The following is a 21,378-nucleotide window of genomic DNA, read 5'->3' on the forward strand; positions in this document are numbered from 1 at the left end:
GATCTCCGGAACCAGCCGTACCGCCGGGCCGACGCGCTGAGGAGGAGCGTGCGCCGCCGCTTCGACGAGCACGGGCTGCGCTCCAACGGCGCCGAGCTGGCCATGTGAGCCCGCCGGGGAGCTCCCGCGCTCTCCGGGGAACGCCGACCTTCGGAGGGCTCCCGGCCCCGCGCCGGGCTCTCCGCGCCAAGTGCCTGAAACGGAAGCTCCCGCTCCGACGGATCCCAGCGATAGGATTGGGGTCGGTTGGGTTTCTCCGGACGCCGAGACCCTGCGGGATTCGTAACCAAAATGTAAAATAGGGGTTGGTTTGGGGGGGTTTGGGTTGGTGAGAGCGAGGGCTGCCGTGGGCCTGACTGGTTGGAAACTGGGAATACTGGGATGTGCTTGGCTTTTAACGCTGGGCCGAGGGGCAGGCCCGGCCTTCAACTGCACTTAACAGCTCTTTTTCAATTAAATCTACAAAGGCATTTGAGGGCTTTCTGTAGCTGGAATTAAAATAATCCCAAGGAACAGCCCAGCCCTTTTCCCAGCCCGTGCAGCCTCCAAACGGAACGTGGGCCCACGGTCCCAGGACTAGGAATGGAACCCGAGGTCCCCCCGGCCCGGCGTGGGGGTTTGGGATGTTCCAGGGCTTTGGCCGGGCGGCCACGGCAGCCAGCGTTGGGATAACGGCGTATTTATTAATTAGCACTAAGCAATTAACACCCAGTAATCAGTATTAGGCTCTGAGGACCAGTGCAGTCCAGTTCCTGGCAGGGGGATTCCAAGCCAGCTCCGGCTCCGAGACGTTCCCGCTCGGATCCCAGCTGAGGCTCCTTTGGAGGGGAAGCCCAGCCTAAAACTCCCACTCGGGTTTGGGTTCTCCGTGGCATTTTCCAAGCCTGAAAAGGGACAGGAGGCTGATTTAGGACCACGGTGCCCCTCCCTGTGCCCCCGAGCAGTGGGAAGGATCCCATTCCCTGCCAGCAGCAGCCAGGAGTTGGGAAGAGCTGGACTGAGGAGAAGTTTGTCCTTCCCAAATCCCATTTTGCTTCCAGCTTCCCTGCCTGGGCTCATCCATCTGTTAATTGTAAAATTTCTTGTATAGTATTTAACCACTGAATTTCTTTGCCCTTTTCCGTTGTGCTCCTGTGAACCACTGGTGAAGGTCCCTGTTTGTTTTTTGTTTCCCCTTGGATAATGTGTAGTTATATGATAATCTGTTTTTAAATGTACAGATATTTTGCTACAAAATTGGTGCAGTTTTTTATGGTTTTTACCCTACTTCCCCCCCCAACTTTAGCCTCTGGGTAATATTGTAAATATTGTTTAAAAGGAAATAAATGCATCAAGCCTGTGCTATACAATCTGAATGTTATTTTAACTTATAGTTTTTGTTTTTATATTTAACTAAAAGGACAGTTTTGGACTCAGAGCTACCACATTGACCAATTTCCAGGAATTTTTCCTTGAAAAACTGCCAAGTTTTGCATTTACAGCGCTGTGTACTTGACCTGCTAAAGAGAACATGCCACTGTTGGAACGAGTGTTTGGATCAAAGAAAATTGGATAATCTGAATTTCAAATTTCAGCACTTGTTGGGGTATAAGCACTAAATCTCATTTTCTTCAGCTCAAAGGTATTTTTGTAATAAAAGCCCAGAATGAAAGCCAAGCTGGCATGTTCTCTTTAATATTTTTCTAGTCATAGATCTGCTTCTTAGCAAGATTAGAAGTGTTTCTAAAGCAGTTCACGTTCCTTTCCTGGTCTGTTCCTGCCATAAAATCAAATAAACTATTTACACTACTACACTGAAATCCAGAGGGGTTTTTTGGGTCACTTTTACCTGGGTTTTTTCCCCCAAAAATGCTGCTATTTGCTAGGTGAACACCTGGAGCTTGTGTGGATGAAGACTGAAAGAATTTTTGAAGAAATCTTTGTTATTCTGGAAGAGGCTGAGGGAAGAAATTTGGGGTGTGGATGTTCCTGGGAGACACCTGGATCAGCTCCAGGAGAGAAATAAATGGGGATTAATATTTGTCAGAAATGCACTCAAAACAATCCACATATTTAAGGCCTAAATAACTTGAATTTTAATAATAAATTTAATTTTTTTAAATGGTTTAGTAAGATTATTCTGAGGGTTGGGGTCAGGATTAACCAGCACAGTCAAGGATTCAACATCGATGGACACCGTTAAAAATCATCCAAAATAATCCAATAATTGATCAAAAAGAATCAATTGGGCTAAAATTCCATCCAGTTTCCAGGCAGGAATGCAGAGGTTGAGCTCTTGGCTGTGCTGGGGCTGCCACAGGAAAAAACAGGGCTGGGAAATAGGAAAACACCAAAAAAAGCTGGAAAAATAAGCCTGAACTCAATTCCCTGGAACACTCAATCCTGCCCTGCTTGGTTTAAAAGCAGGCTCAGGCTGAGTTCCTTTCAGCAAATTGAATTAAGATGTTAAGAAAACCCCACCTTTGGAATAATGGACATTCCCAGCTTTTTTTATTTTTAATGGAAAAATCAAGGCAAACCTTTTAGAAGTGATATTCCCTTAGGAACAACTTTTTCCTTGATTTTGTGTGGATGCAGGGGAATAAGAGCTCCTCCCTGCTCACAAACCCTCAGGACCTGTCAGACTCTAAATCCTCCTCCCAGCTCCGGGCCAGATCCCAGGACCTGCTGCCCAAAACTCTGCTGGGCTGTTCCCACTTGGAGCATTCCCATTTGGGGATACAAATCCAGGGAGGTGGGTGGCAGGTGAGCAAAGCAAACCTGGCTGATTGTTCAGTCCTGGAGCAGCAGTTATGCCATCCTTCCTGGGAGAGCCTGCAGGGAAAAACCTGGAATATCCCAACCTGGATTTCCACACCGAACACCCACAGATATCAAAAATCCCCCCAAGTCCTGTGTGACCAAATCCAGGTGGTTTTCCCCCAGGCAATGGGTGATGAGCAATGACCCTTGAGGGGGAAACAGCAGGCCTGGGATGTGCTTTCCCATCCCAAAGCATCCCAGGAAATCCCAAAGCATCCCAGGGAAAAATGGTTACAACTTCCTGCATGTTATATTTCAAATTACTCATTTCAATCTCAGCGTGCTCTTAAGGATTCTGAGCCTTGTAACCACCCTAGCCAGAAAATTCCCTGGAGAAATTGATCCTTTGGGTGTTTATGCACTGGTAAAAGTGGTCAAAATTCGGGAAAAAACTCCTGAAAAGGAATGTAAACAGTCTTCAGGCAGGTTTGAGAGCGAGTCTGTGGCTCAGAGCTGTACAGACTATTTAAGGAGAAATAAATACCAGTACATGCTAAAAGACAAGGTTTAATCATTGATAAAAATGTACAAAAATATTCCAAGGACAGCGGCTTCCCAATTTTCTCACCAAGCAGGGCTGGGGGCACCTTCCTGAACGTGCAGGGGCTGGAAAACAGGGCTGGAGCTGCTTCCTCCTCCCTCCTCTGGGCTGTGCAGGTACATTCTGCAGCAGGTTCTTAAGGCAACACATGGAATTGTGTTTAACATTGGATTTTTATTCCTAAGTTTTCGGAAGCGGGAGAGAAACGCTGGAGAAACAGCCAGGGCTGGGCCGGGGTGGGATTTGGGGAATGCCGAGGTGGTTGTGTCCCAAACGCTCCCTCTGCCGGCACAGCAGGAGAATTCCCATCCACAACATTCCCTGGGCTTTGGGATCGATGGGAGTCGGGACACCAATGAGTCTTGGACAAAAGCCCCGGTGCCAAACAACCCCACAATCCAGGGGATTGCACAACACATCAGGACACGGATTCCTTCTCCTGCTTATTCCCCAAAAAAAATCCCACCCAACCAAATCCATCAAAGAACGAAAGCACAAAGAATTAAATTAGGAGTTTTTTTCCTGAAGCTGAACTGGGCTCTGCCCAGGCAGCCCAGGGTTGTTCCCTGCCTTGGGAAGGACATCGGGAAAGTGCTTGGGGACGCTGCTGCCACCTCCGTGTCCCCTCCAGGGGATCCCAGCCCCCATCCCGCCCCGCAGCTCCAGGCCAGGCACAGCTTTGCCCTCAGAATTCCATGGATTTTTCTACTTTTGACTGGATTGAAGTGGTAAAAAACTAAAAGCCACCGTTGTTGTGGCCATGGGCCACCGGCCTCTGGCCCCAGGGCCTTGCCCACACAAGGCTTGGTTTTATTTTGCCACCTGTAAACATTTTTGGTATCAAGGATCTTCTCACTGATCTTCATCCAGCTGCTCCAAAAGAGTCCTCCTCTGTTTCTCCAGCTCGCCCTCGCTGAGCTCGCTGCCAGAGGTATCCCAGTTTCCCTGTGGAGAGACGGGACAGTGTCAGGATGGGATTGTCCAGGGAGGTTCCTCAGCCAGAGCCGGCTGCTCTGTGCCACTCAGAAACCCCAAAATCCAAACCAGGGAATGGCAAAGACCTCCAGGATCCTCAAATGCGAGCTCTGACCTCTCCCGGAGCACACCTATGGAGTGCACCCAGCAGAGCCCAAAGCATCAGGAAAAACAGGAAGCAGAGCTTACGGAATCTTTTCCAGGCCGTTTTTTAGTGGGAGATTTATGCTTGGACTCAGATCTCTGTCTGGCTCTTTCCTTCTCACTGTCCCTCTCTCTTTCCTTCTTGTCCTTCTCTCGTTCCACATCAGATTCTGGTGAATCCTGTGGAAAAAAAAAAGGGAATAATGAATATTAATGTTGAATATTTTTAAAGTCCAACTTCCATTTAAAGAATTGTAGAATCATGGAATGATTTAACTTGGAAGGGACTTAAAATCTCATCCCATTCCACCCCTGCCACGGGCAGGGACACATTCCCCTATCCCAGGTTGCTCCAGGTTGTCCACCCTGGCCTTGGACACTTCCAGGGATGGAGCAACAACAGCTCCTCTGGGCACCCTGTGCCAGGGCCTGCCCACCCTCCCAGGGAGAAGTGAAGCCCCTTCTGCATTTTGGATCCTTTTGCTGCTCTTGTACAACTCAGAGCTTCCAACACAACCCTGATGCCCAGGCAGGCACGAGGAATGGCTGGGATCCTTCCCAGCACCCCCCAAGGAAGAACACCTGGATTTGCCAGGATAAACAGCAAATCCCAGGACTCATGGAGTCCTTCACCTGGAGCTAAACCCTCCAAATTCAGCAGTTTTAAGTGGTTTAATATTAGGAATATGTAACAGAAAGTTGTTATTCTGGCAATACCCTCCCCAAGCTTGATCCCCATTTTTCCCTAGGAAAATCCAGCTGGGATTATTGACACAGCAGGTGCCAGGTTGTCCAGAACCCAACTAAAAACTGAGCTTCACTTACAGACTTGTGCCTCCTCTTCTTGCTCTTCTTCTTGTGTTTTTTGGACTTCTTGTAACTCCTCTCTGCAGCCACAGGGAGAAACAAAACGCCCAGGAATCAATGGATAAATGCCAAAGGAGAACAGCACAGCTGGCTTAAAGCCAATCCCATCCCCTCCCATACCGGACTCGGCGCTGGAAGAACGCTCCGACACCGACCGCGATTCCGAGCGCTGCCGCTTCTTCTTGGAGTGGCTGTCGTCATCCTCGGACTCTGAGCCCTTCACACACAGCCCAGGGGAGAATTCCAGTTAGTAATGGGAATTCCAGCAGCACCCAGCACGGCTGGGAATGGCAGAGGGAGGGTTTTCAGGGATACTCACGGAGCGGGAGCGCGAGCGCTTCCGGTGGTGTTTTTTGGATTTCTTCGAATGTTTCTTGGTCTTGGAGTGGTGGTGTTGGCACTCGTGCTGTGGGCAAGGAAAGGAGGAGAGAGCTCAGAATTCCAGCAGGGATTAGCCTTGGAAAGGCCCTGAAATCCCAGCTTGTTCCACCATGGGTAAGGACAACTTCCCTGGAGCAGGGTGCTCCAACCTGGCCTTGGACAGTTCTAGGGACGGGGCAGTAAAACCTCATCAGCTCCTTCAGGACATCCCACATCCACAAAAGTTGGGAAAAGATAAAAACTCCAGAATCATCATTTCATGGCAGAACCACCTCATCAGCTCCTTCAGGACATATGGGATGGCTTTCCTTATCCACAAAAGTTGGGAAAGGATAAAAACTCCAGAATCATCATTTCATGGCAGAACCACCTCATCAGCTCCTTCAGGACATCCCAAAAACCTGATGGGATCTTTCTCCTCATCCACGAAAGTTGGGAAAGGATAAAAACTCCAGAATCACCATTTCATGGCAGAACCACCTCATCAGGTCCTACAGGACATCCCAAAAATCTGATGGGATCTTTCTCCTCATCCACAAAAGCTGGGAAAGGATAAAAACTCCTCCATCACCTTTTAATGTCAAAACACCTAAAAATGGGCACTGCTGCCACGTTGGAGCTGCAATAAAGGAGCCAGGAGCAAGGAACAACAGCTGGGTTCCCATGGATCTGCTCCCTGGATCCAGGTTAAGCCTGGCCTAAACCCACCCCTTGCTCTGCCTAATTGGAAATTACAGAATTAAAAGCCAAAATTTCAGTTCAAATTCTTCCAAACTGCAAGAAATGCAGCAAAACCCCCAAGGGTGAGAGCTGAAAAATCAAATTTATCTCCTGGTATCACTTTATGGAAAAAATTCCATTAAATCCTTCCCCTTCCCACTCAATGTAAAAGGAATTTTTCTTGTTGTCCAATGATTTCAAAAATAAAGGAACAATTACCTCAAGTACATGAAGGAAATCCTTAAATATCCTTTTCCTTTCAGATTCCAGGGTGATGTCTTCAAATGCTGGTTCCTTCACAAATCTGTCTCTGATCTGTCAGGAAAATTAATTCCATTAATGATATTCAAAGAAATTAAATTATAAATGTATTAAAATATTAGGATAGAAGAAATAGAAGAAAATAAAATATAATGTAGTAATGAAAATGGCAATAAGAAATAAGAAAACCAGTAAGAAATAATAATAAAAACTATATAAATAATAATGAATAAAGATAAAAATAATAAAAATAGTAAGGCATAATAAAAGTAATAAGAAAGATAAGAAATAAAATAAAATAAGAAAACTAAAGCCCTGAAAAAAATGGAAAAAAAAAATTAACAGAAATATGAAGAAATAATAATAAAAAAAAATAATAAAAATAGTAAGGCATAATAAAAGTAATAAGAAAGATAAGAAATAAAATAAAATAAGAAAACTAAAGCCCTGAAAAAAATGGAAAAAAAAAATTAACAGAAATATGAAGAAATAATAATAAAAAAAAATAATAAAAATAAAATAGAAAAATTTTGAAAATAATTTAAAATATTATTTTCACTAGTTGAAATAAATAATAAGAAAACTAAAGCCCTGAAAAAAATGGAAAAAAACAATAATAACAGAAATATGAAGAAATAATAAAAAAATAATAAAGATAATAAAAATAAAAATAATAGAAAAATTTTGAAAATAATTTAAAATATTATTTTCACTAGTTGAAAAGCCCCTGAACTGCTGTAAGGCTAAATTTTTCACCCCAGATTTCCAAGCAAATCCCAAATTTCCAGTGCTCAGGGAAGCTCTGAACTCATGGAAACATGGAGAATCCTACTGTTCTCCCTGCACATTCCATTTAAGCTTAAAAAACCCCAAATCTTTATATAAATTATCCTTGGAAAGGAAAGGTTTTCCAGGGTATTTTATCCAGGACAAAGTTCTAAATCATTTCAATTCACTTTGTGGGGGATTCTGGGATTTTCTGAGGGGGGTTTGCGTTTTTAGGATGTTTTTGTCTCAGAAGGATGAAGCTTTTCCCACCCAACCCCAAGTTCTCCTGAAGAATCCACGGGGTCTGATGGGATTTTGCAGCCCCCATCAGCAGAAGCAGGAAGAGCCTGGTGAACGCTCCTTTTTTAAGGGCCTGCTTGGGAATTTGGGAATGTTTTCCCCAAGGAATTCTCCTCCTTACATCCTCCCAGACAGCATCCAGCTCGATGGGAGGGGTGGCTTGTTTCAGCATGCTCTTGAAGGCCGATTCCTTCCTCTTCATCTTCCGGGCCTCCTCCTTCTCCCGCTCGCGCTCCCGCGCTTCCGCCTTCTCCAGCAGCTGTGGGAATCCAAGGAAGAGAATTCCATTTACTGGGAATTCTGCACAGCTCACCCTCAGAGCTGTGTCTGAGGAAAACACAAGGAAATTAACCGCTTTTCCTGTATTTAATGAATAAATCAAAGGGATGATATTGAATTATTTTGTCGAAAATGAATCAATTCTTTCTTTTTCAAGCGTGGAATTGCTGTTGGTGAAAATCCAATGATGCAAAACTACAGAATCACACAAATCAGGAGAAATTATGGACAAACAGGAGAGCATCACTGAATACCCATCCCAGAATTCCTCAAGTCTGGGAATGCTGACTGCTTGGACTAAGGTTTATTTTTATTGTGACAACTGAAATCAGTTAAGTAACCCTAAATAACAGATTATTCCTCAAATATTATGGAATTAGTTAGAAAATAAACGCTAATTCCTGTCTGGAGAAGGGATTTCACATCCTAATTATCCAGATATCCCAATTAATTATTTATTAATTCATACTTACACTGTTGAAAGCCAGCTTGATATTCCCTGCATCCAACGTGGTGGCTCTTTTAGTGGAGCTGATGACAGTGACAAAATCCTCAAAGGAAGTGTTCACCTCCACCACAAATCCTTTATCCTGGAAAAAACAGCTCCTTTGGCACGAGGGAAATCAGGAATTCCTGCAATTCCAAGGAAATCCCAGCTCCCTGGGATGGGAAATGTGCAATTCAAGGAGGAGCCAGGTAATGCTCACCTTTAAGATGTCTTTAATTATCTTCTTCTCGTCGTGGTAACGAGCTTTTAAATCCTCCACGTAAAACTTGAACAGGTCGAGCGCCGTTGATCCTGAGGGAAGGTTTTGGTAAGCCACAGGTCAGGTTTAACCCCAGAGCTGCATTTTTAGGTGTTAGAAAGTAGGAAGGAATGCTGTGGCCTGCCCCAAAGCCTGGGATTTCCCCTCCTTACCAGGCTGGCCCAGCATGCTGGTGAATCTGATGTCAGAGCTGATGGCTGGGTACAATTCCATCCAGGAGGACATGGAGTGTAACTGTCCATGCTCGTGCAGCTCATCCAGAAACAGCTGCAAAACACAAGGCAAATGGGAATTTGGAGTCATTCCTCAAGCTTCTCCTTGGTACCAGCTGGGATGGATTGGCTTGGTAACTGAAATTCCGTTCTTGTTCCAACAGGATTGAAAAATCACCTTTTCCCTTGTTCTTCCTGCTCTTCTCCACCACCTACAACATTCCAGCTGCATCTCCTTCCCATCCAGGCCTATTCCCTCTGATTTTTCCCTTGAGTGTAACACAGCAGGGAAAATGCCACAACCCCACACCTCAGGCTTTGAACACCCCCTTGAATCGACCCTCAGAAATAAAAAAAAACCCACGTGGAATATCCTATGATATCCCATGACATTTTTAGGACAGAACCCCAAATTCCACCAACCTGGAAAGATTCCCTGTTTTTACGCTGCCTCCTCCTTTCCCTCAGCAAACTTTTCTGCTTCTCTTCCTCCTCCTCTTTCTCCAAGGCCCTGATGTGTTCCTCAAAACAGATCAGGGCATCCTCCTTGTCCATGTCTAGCAAGAACACAGGGAGAACGGGGGAAAAAAATCAGGTTATTCCTTCCAAGTCAGCAAGAATCCTCCTCCCCAGAGAATTCCAGAGCCCACAGACATACTCTGGAGCTCCTCATCCTCGGCAAAGGTGGGGTTGTCCATGAGGTACTGCTGGGCCTCTGACCAGGTGGTGCAGTAGGTGACGTTGGCCATGTTATCCAGGATGTTCTTCAGAGCTTCCCAGTTCCTCTTGCGCAGCTGCTTGGCTTGTTCCTGAGGGGAAAAGTTTATTTTTTGGGCTCAGTTTGAGGTGGTTTGGATAGAAATGTAAGATATCTAGTGTGTTCTCCGAGGAAATATGAAATTAGTCTTTAATTTATACAAAATCATGGAATTCTGCAGTGGTTTGGGTTGGAAGGGTCCTTAAAGCTCATCCCATTCCAATCTCCTGCCCTGGACAGGGACTAGGTTGCTCCAAGCCCCATCCTTGGACACAAAACAACACAATTTTTCCATCTTATTATTATTTCACTGATCCAGAATAAAATCCATCATGTGATTGACTAAAATCCCCCAAAAATTCAACACATGGTGAAATCAGCAGGAATAAATCCCAATAAACCCAAAAACCTTCCCTAAAAGCTGTTTATCTGCCATAGAGCCTCAAGCACAAGTGGTTTAGGAACAAGTGAGGAGATGCTGGATGGATTTGAAGGGAACTTACCTTCTCCTTCTTGGACAGGAAAAACAGAACATCCTCATAAATCTCCAGCCGGTCCCGCTCGGATATGGCATTCCACACTTCCATCTCCCCAAACATCTGTTCAGCTTTTCTGGGCAAAGCAAATGAAAACCACACGACTATTTATTGATTTATTGGTGACTGAATGATCCATCGATTCCCCAGAACATCAGGGAGAGCTCTGTTCCAAGAAGGAACACTTTTAGGAATTCTCCTTGATTTTCCCTCTTGGGAAGTGGTTTTTTTTGTTTTTTTTTTTTGTGGCATCTTTTGAATTTTCATAAAGGAAAAAAAAAAATCTAAAAATGGAAGTTGATGCCACTCCAAGCAGTGCATCCCATCAGGATTTTTATCCCAAGTGTCTTACTTGTATCTGGTGGTGGATGTCATCTTCTCATGGTTTTCCAGGAAGCGTTGGAAGGATTCCTTGGCCTCCTTGTACTTGGATCTGGCTTCTTCCTTCTCCTCCTTCTCTGTCTGAACTTTGTAGGCATTAAAGGCCTGCTTCTTTTCACTCAGTTTTGCCAAAGCACTTCCCAGGAAAGAAAAGCAAAGAGCAATGTTATTTATAAATCAAAAAAATCAGGAAAAGACAAAATCAGAAAAGGAGAATCAGAAAAAAAAGAAAAAAGAAAAGAAAATCAAAGAATCAGAAGGAAAAAAAATGGAAAGCAAGAAAACTAGGAAAAAAACAAGAAAACCAGGAAAAAACCCAAGTAAACCAGGAAGAAAAAAAAACAGGGAAAAAAAAAATAAAACAAGAAAAAAAAACCCCAGAACAATCAGAAAAAGAAGAAAAAGAAAATAAGAAAAATAAATAAGAAAATCAAAACCAGGAAGCAAAAAACAACATTTTGAATAATCTAGATTTGAGATAAAATTAGTCTGAACATTTTAATCCCTAAATCAGCATAAATTACTAACTTCCACTTATTCCCAATAAAAAGGAAGCTGTTGGAAGCATCTCCTTATGGAGGGAAGGAAGACAATTCCCTGCCAATGGCACACAGAAGTTGGGATTTTTTGGAAGTAAATTCCCTAAGAAAAGGTTTGTGAGGAATTGAAGGAGGACTCAGTACCTGTATCTGGGGTCATTAATGATCATTTTCATGGCCTGCTCCCAGGAAGCATTGGATGGAACCCGCTGTGAAAACAGGAAATTATGGATGAATCAGACCTGGAATTAACATCCAACAAGGAATAATTCCTTAAAAACAGCCATGGGGAAAAGAAAAAAACGAACATTTTACTTTGAACCTAAAACAACACTTCACTGCAATGCTCTTTTCTTTCATTTCCTCAAGAGTGAGGAATTCTTCCCCCAAAAAAACCAAGTAAAATCTGGCAAATAAAACAGAAATCAAACCAGGTTTTGTAGTTCAAGAAAACATTAATAATTGGTTAATAAAATATTAATAATTGGCTCAAATACCTTTTCTTTTAGCAGTTCTTTAAATGCTTGTTTGGCCTCTTCCTTTGTGTTCCACGTGTAGGTTTTTTTAACTGGTTGGGCATCCTCATCCTCCTTCTTTGCAGCAGCACTAAAGCAAAAGGAGTTTTATTATTTCAGCATTTTTTTCTAAGTTAGAGGCACTGAAAGAGTCAAAAACCATCACAAAATGAGTTTTCTAAATAGCAACTCCAAGTAAAAAAATAATTCTAATAATTCATACAAGGGTTTTCCTTACAGGCACCACAACTGATGAAAAAGAGATCAAAAAAATAAATTACTGAGGCAAAATATTTCCCTCCTGCAGCTGGCTGCCTGCTAAAGCTATCTAAAAATTATTCCTAAAAATGTAATGTTGAAGTTCAGCATCACTATTAATATTTTACAAAAAATATAAAGAGAAGTGCATAAAAATGGGCCTCTTCTCCTTAATTATGTCCTGCTGCCTAAAATTCCCAAAAGCATTTTATTTTTGAATGATAAAAATCTTAATTATAATTTTACACATAACAGATTTTTCGTTATTAAAAAAAAAAAAGGAATCCTGGCCGGAACAGATAAAAATCCCTTTAGTATTTTATTTTCTTCCAGTGATAACCCATGGCACAGATCCATGGAAAAGGAGCATAAATAGGGAAGTGTTTAATGGCAAATTCTTACAGATCCTGGAAAATCCATGGAATGTTCCTGTCACTGATGCCGCTGAGAAATGAAAAACTGCAGCAAAGCCTTGAGATAAATTATCATGGAATCATGGAATGGCTTGGATGGGAAGGGGCAGTAAAGCCCACCCGGCTCCATGGCAGGGACACCTTCCACTGTCCCAGGTGCTCCCAGCCCCCATGTCCAACCTGGCCTTGGGCACTGCCAGGGATCCAGGGGAAGCCAGCTTCCCTGTGAAACCTGTGCCAGGGCCTCATCACCTTCCCAGGAAATGATTTCTTCCCAATCCCTCGTCTAAGGCTGCCTTCCATCATCTCAAAGCCATTCCCTCTTGTCCTGTGGTAAATTATTCATTCCCTTGAAGAACTTGCTTTAAGTGGGAAGACCTTGGTGTTTGGGATGGGAACCATGGAATGGGTTGGGTGGGAAGGGACATTAAAGATCATCCCACGGACAAGGACACCTTTCCACTGTCCCACAATGCTCCAAGCCCTGTCCAGCCTGGCCTGGGACAGTTCTAGGGATCCAGGGGCAGCCACAGCTTCTCTGGGAATTTCATCCCAGCGCCTCAGAGGGAACGATCCCCCTTAATATCCCACCCAAATGCACTTTCCCGGAGCTGACACCCATCCCCTGGCACTCACTCTCCCGAGGCCTCCTGCTTGGCCGCCTCATCCGTGGCGGCCGCCGCGGCGTCCGCGCTCCCGTCCTGCGCGCCGGGCGCGGCGCTGCCCTGGCCCTGCTCCTCGGCAGTGGCTGTGCCAGCGGTGTCCGTGTCCCCCGCCGCAGCGGCCGGGGCAGATTCCCAGCTTCCCCGGCGGCGGCCGGAGCCGAGGCGGCGGCAGCCGCGTCCTCCGGCTTCGTGCTGGGGACAAAAACAACAACCGTCACCTGCGGGCACGGCTCTCGAGATTTGGGGCAAAGGGGCAGCTTAGGGATGTGGTAAATGTGGGGAAGGAGGGGTTTAGGGTGAGTTAAACTCGGAAAAGGTTTACAGGCCCTCAGGGAAAAGGGTTTGTGAGGCGCTCAGGGAAAAAAGTGTTGAAGACCTTCAGGAAAAAAAGGGGTGAAGAGCCTCAGGAAAGAGGGGTTGAAGACCCTCAGGGAAAAAAGGGTGAAAGCCCTCAGGAAAAAGGGTGTAAAGGCCCTCAGGAAAGAGGGGTTGAAGACCCTCAGGAAGAAAAAGGTTGAAGGCCCTCAGGGAAAAAAAAAAAGGGTTGAAGGCCCTCAGGAAAGAGGGTTTGAAGAATCCTAAGAAAGGTTTGAAGGCCATCAGGAAAAAGGGTTGAAGAGCCTCAGTAAAAAAAAGGGCTGAAAGGCCATCAGGAAAAAAGGTTTGTAGGAGCCTAGGGAAAGTTTGAAGGCCCTCAGGAAAAAGGTTTAAACTTCCTCAGGAAAGGTTTGAAGATCCCCAGGAAAGGCTGAAAGACCCCCAGAAAAAGTTTGAAGGCCCGCAGGAAAAGATCAGCATAACATTAAGAATGTACCTGTTTTCTTCAGCTTTAATCATTGCTAGGGAGAAAAAGGAGAAAAACAATTAAAATATAGCTTTAGAATAGTTCATATACATATGGAGTTCTGGTAATTCTTGATTTAATAAAAGGAAAGTTTTAAATGTTTTTGTTACTATTAAAAATTTTAGTATTTGTGCCCTTCAAAGACTGAAATCAATCAAGATTAAAAAAAGTTTAGAAATGCTATTACAGAAAGATTGGAGAATATAAAAATGACTTTTTGGTTTAAAATAATTCAAACACTCAGAGAGGCAGGATTATTAAACAGAATTTTAAGAATGAAAATATTTAAATTACTGCTGCCTATTATTTTTTTTACACTTATTCTTCCCCCCCCCAACTGATTTTGTTGCCATTTAAATAAACAATGTAATTAATTCATATACATTTCTAAAAATACAAGTCCAGCTCTTTTACCTTCAAGATCCTCCAGCTCTTTGGGTTTTGCCCAGCGGGATTCCTTTGTTTGGGAATTGTAATAATAAGGCTTCCCAGAATCTGATTTATACTCCTTCCAGGGACACTTGGACAACAATTGCTGATGGAGAGAAAACAAAGATTTTCCAAGGAAAATCTCCTTTAGTAACTCCTTAAATAAGGATTCCTGCTTCCCCCTTAATTATTCCTGAGCCTTAAATAAGCAATTAGGAACATCATTAGGTGGGATAATTATGGGGCACAAGGTCTTGGGTGTATTAATTCCTGGTGCTCTTCCCTCTTGGAATTCCTTCAAATTAAGGAAAAAAAAAAATCAACCAAATTCCAAGTTTTCCCACCATTTTCCTTGTAGATTTAGCTTTGCTTAAGGTTTATTTTCAGCTCTCAGCTACAAACACCAATTATTGCTCAGGAAAACAGAAAAATTGGCTTAAAAGGGAAAATAAATCACATTGGATCAATTTGATTTGCTATTATCCAACAGGAATAAACCAGGGGAATTCCCAGGAATTTGTTGTATATTTTAAGAGCACTGATTTGACCAAAATGGTAATTTTTTAGGAATTTTTTCTTCTCTAAACACTTCTCTAAATTATATTTCTATTACTTCTCCAAATAATAAAAAAAGACAGATTTTTTTTTTAAATAAAAAAGCCTAACTAAAAATGAGGAAAACGGAGGAATTTTGGCCACTTTGCACCCTCAGGTTCTCCCAACATAAGGAGAACAATCCAAACATTTCTCATCGGAAGAGTTTGCTCCCACTTCTTCCAGCAGAATTCTCCCTGCTGCAGGTGTCAGGCTTGGAAATCCTCACGTTCCCACAGCATCCCAGAATGAATTTGGGATTTGGTTACCTCAGCAGGGGTTTTGAGGTCATCTGGCTTCTCCCACGTGGACTGCTTGGTCTCCGTGTTGTAGTAATAAGTTCTTCCATCCGGAGATTTGTGCTCCGTCCACGTGGATTTCTGGCAAGATCCCGAGCCAAATTAATAATGATGCAAAAAAACCCAAAAAAATGGGATCCAGCTGCACAAAAGCAGCGGGATACAAACCTGCTTGGAGTGCTCCTCGCTGGCAGAGCTGCTGGTGGTGGAGCTCTGCTGCACTGTGGAGACCACGGGATGCGTTGTCTGAGGAGGAGACAGAACAGGCCTTGGAAAATCCTCATTAACTGGTGGCTTTCACCCAAACACCCTGGATTTTTCCAAGTGGTTCAGCAGCACAGGAAAGGCAGGGAGCCAAATTCACACCTTAAGTCAGTATTTTTCCCAAAAACCTCCTTCTTTTGGAGCGGAGCTGTTCAACCGCACGTTCCCAAGGGTATGATTCCCACCAGGAAGTGCAAGTGAAGGGGTCACACTACAACAAACCCAAGGCACAATTCCAGCAGCACTCCCTGCTCCCAAATCTTGAGGAGAATTTGCTTTAGGAAGATTCTGGCTCCCTGAGCTCCCTCACACCACACTTCCTGCTGCTTTCCACAGCCAGCTTTCCCATGAATTCCCTGGAATCAGGACTGCATCCAGGTACTAGGGAGCAGGGATTGGATACGGCCAGGGAAAACTGGATTTCCTGACAGGCCAATAGACAGGATGAAAATTCCATGGAAATAATGTGAATATCACCTATTTAATAATTAAGGAGGGACAAGGCCCACAGATTTCAAGGAACAACCAAAAACTTGGAAAAAAGCAGGGGAGGAAAAAATTGAATTAAGGTTTTCCTCTAAATCCCTAAAACCAAGTTTGCCCCACACCACACCGGAGTTCCAACCTTCTGGAATTGTGCTTTCCACATACCTGAGTCCCAGGAGGGGTCACACCTGAAAAATAAATAATTAAAAATGAATAAAAGGTCTGGTTGCTTCGTTTTCCTAAATATTCCTCCATGTGTGCAAGGAAAAAAATGTCCCGGGCAGCAGTGGAGACCCCAGGACTGAAATGCTCCATTCCATTTTAGGGAAAAGGGGAATTTTTAAATGTTTCAGCTGATTTTTGGTTAAATGTTTTGAAATTATATCAAGTTGTTTTACTCACCTACTTGTGCATCCATGCTGTTCACTCCTGGCTGTAAAAATAATTAAAACAATTAAATACTTAAACAATTAAATGTAAGTAATTCATTCCTGAGGAATTAAATCCTAAAAATAATTCCAATACTCATTACCCAAACAAGGGTTTTCTGCCACAAAAGGCTCAATTCCTTAAATAAGGATTCCTGCTTCCCCCTTAATTATTCCTGAGCCTTAAATAAGCAATTAGGAACATCATTAGGTGGGATAATTATGGAGCACAAGGCTTTGGGTGTATTAAAGTAGCATGCATGGAGCTCTTTCTTTGTGAAATTCCTTCAAATTAAGGAAAAAAATCAACAAAATTCCAAGTCTTCCCATCATTTCCCTTGTGGATTTAGCTTTGCTTAAGGTTTATTTTCAGCTCTCAGCTACAAACACCAAATATTCCTGAGGAAAACAGAAAAAATGGTCAAAAAGTGAAAATAAATTACATTGGATCAATTTGATTTGCTATTATCCAAAATAAACCAGGAAATTCCTAAGAATTTGTTGTGTATTTTAAGAGCATTAATTTGACCAAAACAGCAATTTCTAGGAATTTTTTAATGTGTTTTAAGAGTATTAATCTGACCAAAATACTGATTTTTAGGAATTTCACTGCTTCAAATCAGTACAGCCAAGGATTGTGCTCAGCACTACAGGAAATTCCATAGGAATTCAGGGATTTAAATCTGCATGGGAAAAAAACTCATTAAAATAATTTATTTCTAAATTGAAATGACTGGAACTGGTTTCAAGTGAATCTCTTAGGCTTGCACTAAATTTATTTCTTAAGAACAGGATTTGAATTTTTTCCCCCTCAGAGATTTTATCTATATTTTAACTTTTCCCTCTCTGTTTCCACCCAAAGAATTCCTCATTCCTTGAGCTATTCCAGCAATTTTTATACTCAACTGAGTTTCACGAACTTCTAGTAAAAAATCTCTTTAATACTGAATTAAAGAGATTAATATCTCACCTAATGATTAATTAAAACCCTTAAAAAATTGCAATTTAATACAGAAGAATCTCTTGGTCAGACAATTTAACAATCCAAGGTCACAGTGACTCCTTCCAAATTCCAGGAAGTGAAGGATAAGGAATTAAAGGAAAATTAAAACAATTTAAAGACTGATAAAAATCACAAAAATCTTATTTTTGTAATTACTCAAGACCACATAAAACTCCACTGTAACGAAAAACACATTTAAAATTTAAATTCTTATCTTCTAATTAAAGAAAGCAAAGAGTGATCAAGAGCAACTGCTAAAAAGAGCTTTTAAAAACTAAAAAAAAAAGGAAATTACACTCACAGGAACCGTGGGCTGCATGGCAGCCTGGGACATGTGGGACATCATCATTCCAGGCATCACCGACTGCATCATTCCAGGCATCTGGAATTCAAGAGCATTTCCCATAGATTTTATCATATTCTCAACACAAAACACACTATTTTTATTTAAAAGCCATCATGTGATACTTCTTTTTAATTTAAAACAAAACAAACCAAACATTCCCTCTGAGGCAAGGAAAAATCAGATTTGTGGGATTGTGATTCCCTTCATCACATTCCCACTAAATTGGGATATTCCTGTTAGGAATGGCATGTCCAGATTCCAAAGCTGGACAGGAAATATCAATAAAAACCATTAAACTCCAAAGGAACAATAGCAAATGATGTGGGAGCTGATTCCTGAGTGGAAGCAGGAAAAGCAAAGGTTGGGAATGATTCCTGCAGAATTCCAAGGCTACAGGGAATAAAGGAACAAAGCAAAGGTGAACTCCCAGGTGTGACATTTACCTTCAGCTTTTTGCTCTCCATCTACCAAAAAGTCCTGAGTTGCTCCATGAAATATGAACTATTGAAATATTCCCTGGCTAAGAGTGGGAATTGAGGAAAAGGAGGTCCAAAAAAGCAGAGAAACAAACCAGAACTTCTACTTCCCTTCCTAATGAACACATATGGTGCTAATGAGTCAAATCCCCCTCAGTTTTTAAAAATTGCTTTATTTTTACCCCAGAAGCTGCAAATCCCCACTGAAAAAACTCCCAACTTAAGGAAAACAGGGATGCTGTGTCCAAGGAATTGCAAAGGAAGAGGAGTTACCACCACGGGCTGTTCCCAAAGGTTTCATCCTTCCCTGCCTCTCTTCCATAATCCAGCACCACAAGGAGCATCCCAAGGACATTCAGCATTCCTGGGATATTTATTACACCCACAAGGAGAATGATTTCTTTTAAGAGCTGAGGATTTCGTCACAAACCACACAGGAAATGTGGTAATTGAGAAGAAAAGGTGCCAAAAGCAGGGCCAGGCTCGTGGCTGTGTCACCTGCCAGGGCTTTTCCAATCCCATGGCATCAGCAGCAATGGGATACAGGGATTGCAAACCAGCCCCCAGGATTCCAACAGGAATTCTGCAAAAATTCCTCACTTCGTTGTTTCTTCTCTTGCTGTAATGTTCACATGAGTGGATGGAGGAATTGGCCAACACTTACAGAAACCTGAACTCCCAAGAGAAACTTATCCCTTCAAAATCTACAGGAAACTTCCAAAAAAACTTGAATAAATACCGAATTATAGATTGGTAATTAAAGGTGCATTAATTACGTGCTCTCATTCCAAAAACTTTAATAAATCCCAAATGATGGGTTGAAAGTTAAGAGGTGCATTAATTACCTGCTATCATCCAAAAAACTTTAATTATAAATCCGTAGTTTAGGATCTATTAAAGTTAGAGGTGCATTAATTACCTGTTCTCATTCCAAAAAAAAACTTTGAATTCATCATTTTGGATTTATTAAAGTCATGGATACATTAATTAACTGTTCTTATTCCAAAACAGTTGAATAAATCCCAAATTATGGACTGATAATTAGAGGTGCATTAATTCCCTGTTCTCATTCAAAAAAAAAAAAACTTTGAATCCATCATTTGGGATTTATTAAAGTCAGGGATACATTAATTAACTGTTCTTATTCCAAAACAGTTGAATAAATCCCGAATTATGGACTGATAATTAAAGTTAGAGGGGCATCAATTACCTGTTCTCATTCCAAAACACTTGAATAAATCCCAAATTATGGACTGATAATTAAAGTTAGAGGGGCAACAGTTACCTGTTCTCATTCCAAAAAAAAACTTTGAATCCATCATTTGGGATTTATTAAAGTCAGGGATACATTAATTAACTGTTCTTATCCCAAACCACTTGAACAAATCCCAAATTATGGACTGCTAATTAAAGTCAGAGGTGCATCAATTACCTGTTATCACACCGATTTCTAATTAAATATACAGAGGAGCATCTGCTCTCCATAAGAAGAGTTTCACCCCGGCCAGGATCAAACCCCCTTTCCTTTTCCCAGGAGATCTCCCCACCTCAGGGATCCCTGGCAACGAAAGGCTGCTGGAATTGCCTTACCTGCCCCATCGGGGGTCCTCCCATGGGGGGCATCATCTGAGGCATCATCCCGTGGGGAACCGGGGGCATGTTGGGGGGTCTCTGGCCCATGGGGTGCATCCCCATGGGGGGGTAGTGGGGCATTCCCGGGTGGCCCATCTGGAAAACAACAACAAGCAGGGACAGTCAGCAGCGAGGCAGCCACCCCAAACACGCCCACCAAAGGGAAGAAGGAAAAGCCCTTTCCCTGAGTTTTTAATTAATCCAACTCTTCCGGAACTTTCTGCTTCACACACATGCAACTTAAGATAAAGCAGAATCTCCCTTTGGGAAATACATTTAGTAGGAGGGAAAAAAATAAATCAAATTAGTCATCACAGAATCCCAGAATGGTTTGGGTGGAAGGGACCTTAAAGTTCTTCCAGTTTCACCCTCTGGGACACCTTCCACTATCTCAGGTGCTCCAACCCGGCCTTGGACACTTCCAGGGATGGGGCAGCCTGGAAATCCATCCCAGGAATCCCCACCCTCCCAGGGAAGGAATCCTCCCCTCATATCCCCTAACTCTGCCACCTTTCAGTCCAAAAGCAGTTTTCCAGTGGTTTTTTCTTCTCCCAGAAGTCTCCCTGGGGCTGGGAGTCACACAAAGAAACCATGAGCAACTAAAAAGGTTTCAATCTTCTGGGCAGAACTTGACTTTTCCCAGTCACATCCTCTCACAACACATGCAGTGACAGCCCCTGTTTCCCAAGCCCCAGGTAATTCCAGGTGGAACGGGGTGTCCTAGAAGTCTCCTCTGACCCTTTCTGGAGTGCTGATTTACTTTCAGAGAGACCTACCACCCTGGTGCTCAGGAGGTCCTCCCAAGCCTGCTTTCCTCCAGGCTGAGCCCCTTTCCAGCTCCCTCAGCTACTCCTGGCGCTCCAGATCCTTCTCAGCTCTGGACACAGCCAGGTCTGTGATCCCCTGTGCCCTGGGGGCAACGGGAAGGGCATTCCCAGCAGGTCAGGCAGGGATCCTGCCCCTCCAAGTGCTGTGTCCGGCTCTGGCTCCTCAGCACAGCAGGGACAGGAGCTCCTGGAGCTGAGCAAGGACCTGGAGCAGCTCGCTGCCCAGGAAAGGCTGAGGGAGCTGGGGCTGCTCAGCCTGGGGAGGAGCCGCAGTGAGAGGGGCTCAGCCCTGGCTGTCCCTGGGTGCAGGGAAGGCTCCAAGCAGGGCCCAGCAATGGCACCAGAGGAAGGCCGGGACTGATGCCCAGGAAGTCCCACCCGTACGCGAGCAACAACTTCCTCCTTGCGCGGGTGACAGGTGCACCGAGCGGGTTCGGCGTCTCCCCAGAACCGCCTGGACGCAGCCCCGCGCCATGGGCCGCCCATCCCACCCACCCCTGGGCTGACCCCGGAGCAGGGAGGCGGGACCGGCGTCCGCACGCCGCGACTCCGTGCCCCCGCCCCGAGCCCGCACTCACCATCAGAGAGCCGCGGTCGACGCCGCCGGGCCGCATGGCGGGGCTGAGCAGGGAGCCCCCGCAGCGGCCCAGGAGGCGCCCGCGCAGCGGC

General features: G+C 43.8%; 2 protein-coding genes across 4 annotated transcripts in view; one reads left to right on the forward strand and one right to left on the reverse strand.

Annotated features, from left to right (window-relative positions):
• Positions 1–1,791, forward strand: part of FMNL2 (formin like 2) — a 112,407-nt gene extending 110,616 nt beyond the window's left edge. For all 3 annotated transcript variants that reach the window (XM_041405550.1, XM_041405558.1, XM_041405543.1), the window contains one exon: positions 2–1,791. In XM_041405550.1, coding sequence (XP_041261484.1) covers position 2 — 1 coding nt within the window. In that variant the 3' untranslated portion in view covers positions 3–1,791. The remainder of the gene's footprint in view (position 1) is intronic.
• Positions 1,792–3,293: 1,502 nt separating this feature from the next.
• Positions 3,294–21,372, reverse strand: PRPF40A (pre-mRNA processing factor 40 homolog A). The gene is given in 27 exon segments (XM_041408437.1): positions 3,294–4,288; positions 4,508–4,642; positions 5,288–5,349; positions 5,450–5,546; positions 5,649–5,735; positions 6,650–6,745; positions 7,881–8,018; positions 8,512–8,628; positions 8,746–8,837; positions 8,958–9,072; positions 9,441–9,574; positions 9,676–9,826; positions 10,278–10,386; positions 10,663–10,827; positions 11,375–11,439; positions 11,728–11,836; positions 13,053–13,212; positions 13,215–13,273; positions 13,896–13,920; positions 14,340–14,460; positions 15,218–15,328; positions 15,416–15,493; positions 16,163–16,185; positions 16,400–16,430; positions 17,730–17,810; positions 19,841–19,978; positions 21,288–21,372. Coding segments are annotated over 27 exon segments (2,628 nt in total). The 5' UTR covers positions 21,324–21,372; the 3' UTR covers positions 3,294–4,195.
• Between the last annotated feature and the right edge of the window lie 6 nt (positions 21,373–21,378).

The sequence above is a fragment of the Onychostruthus taczanowskii genome, unplaced genomic scaffold (genome assembly GCF_017590055.1).
Source record: "Onychostruthus taczanowskii isolate IOZ18803 unplaced genomic scaffold, ASM1759005v1 scaffold10, whole genome shotgun sequence".
NCBI classification, from domain to species: Eukaryota; Metazoa; Chordata; class Aves; order Passeriformes; family Passeridae; genus Onychostruthus; species Onychostruthus taczanowskii.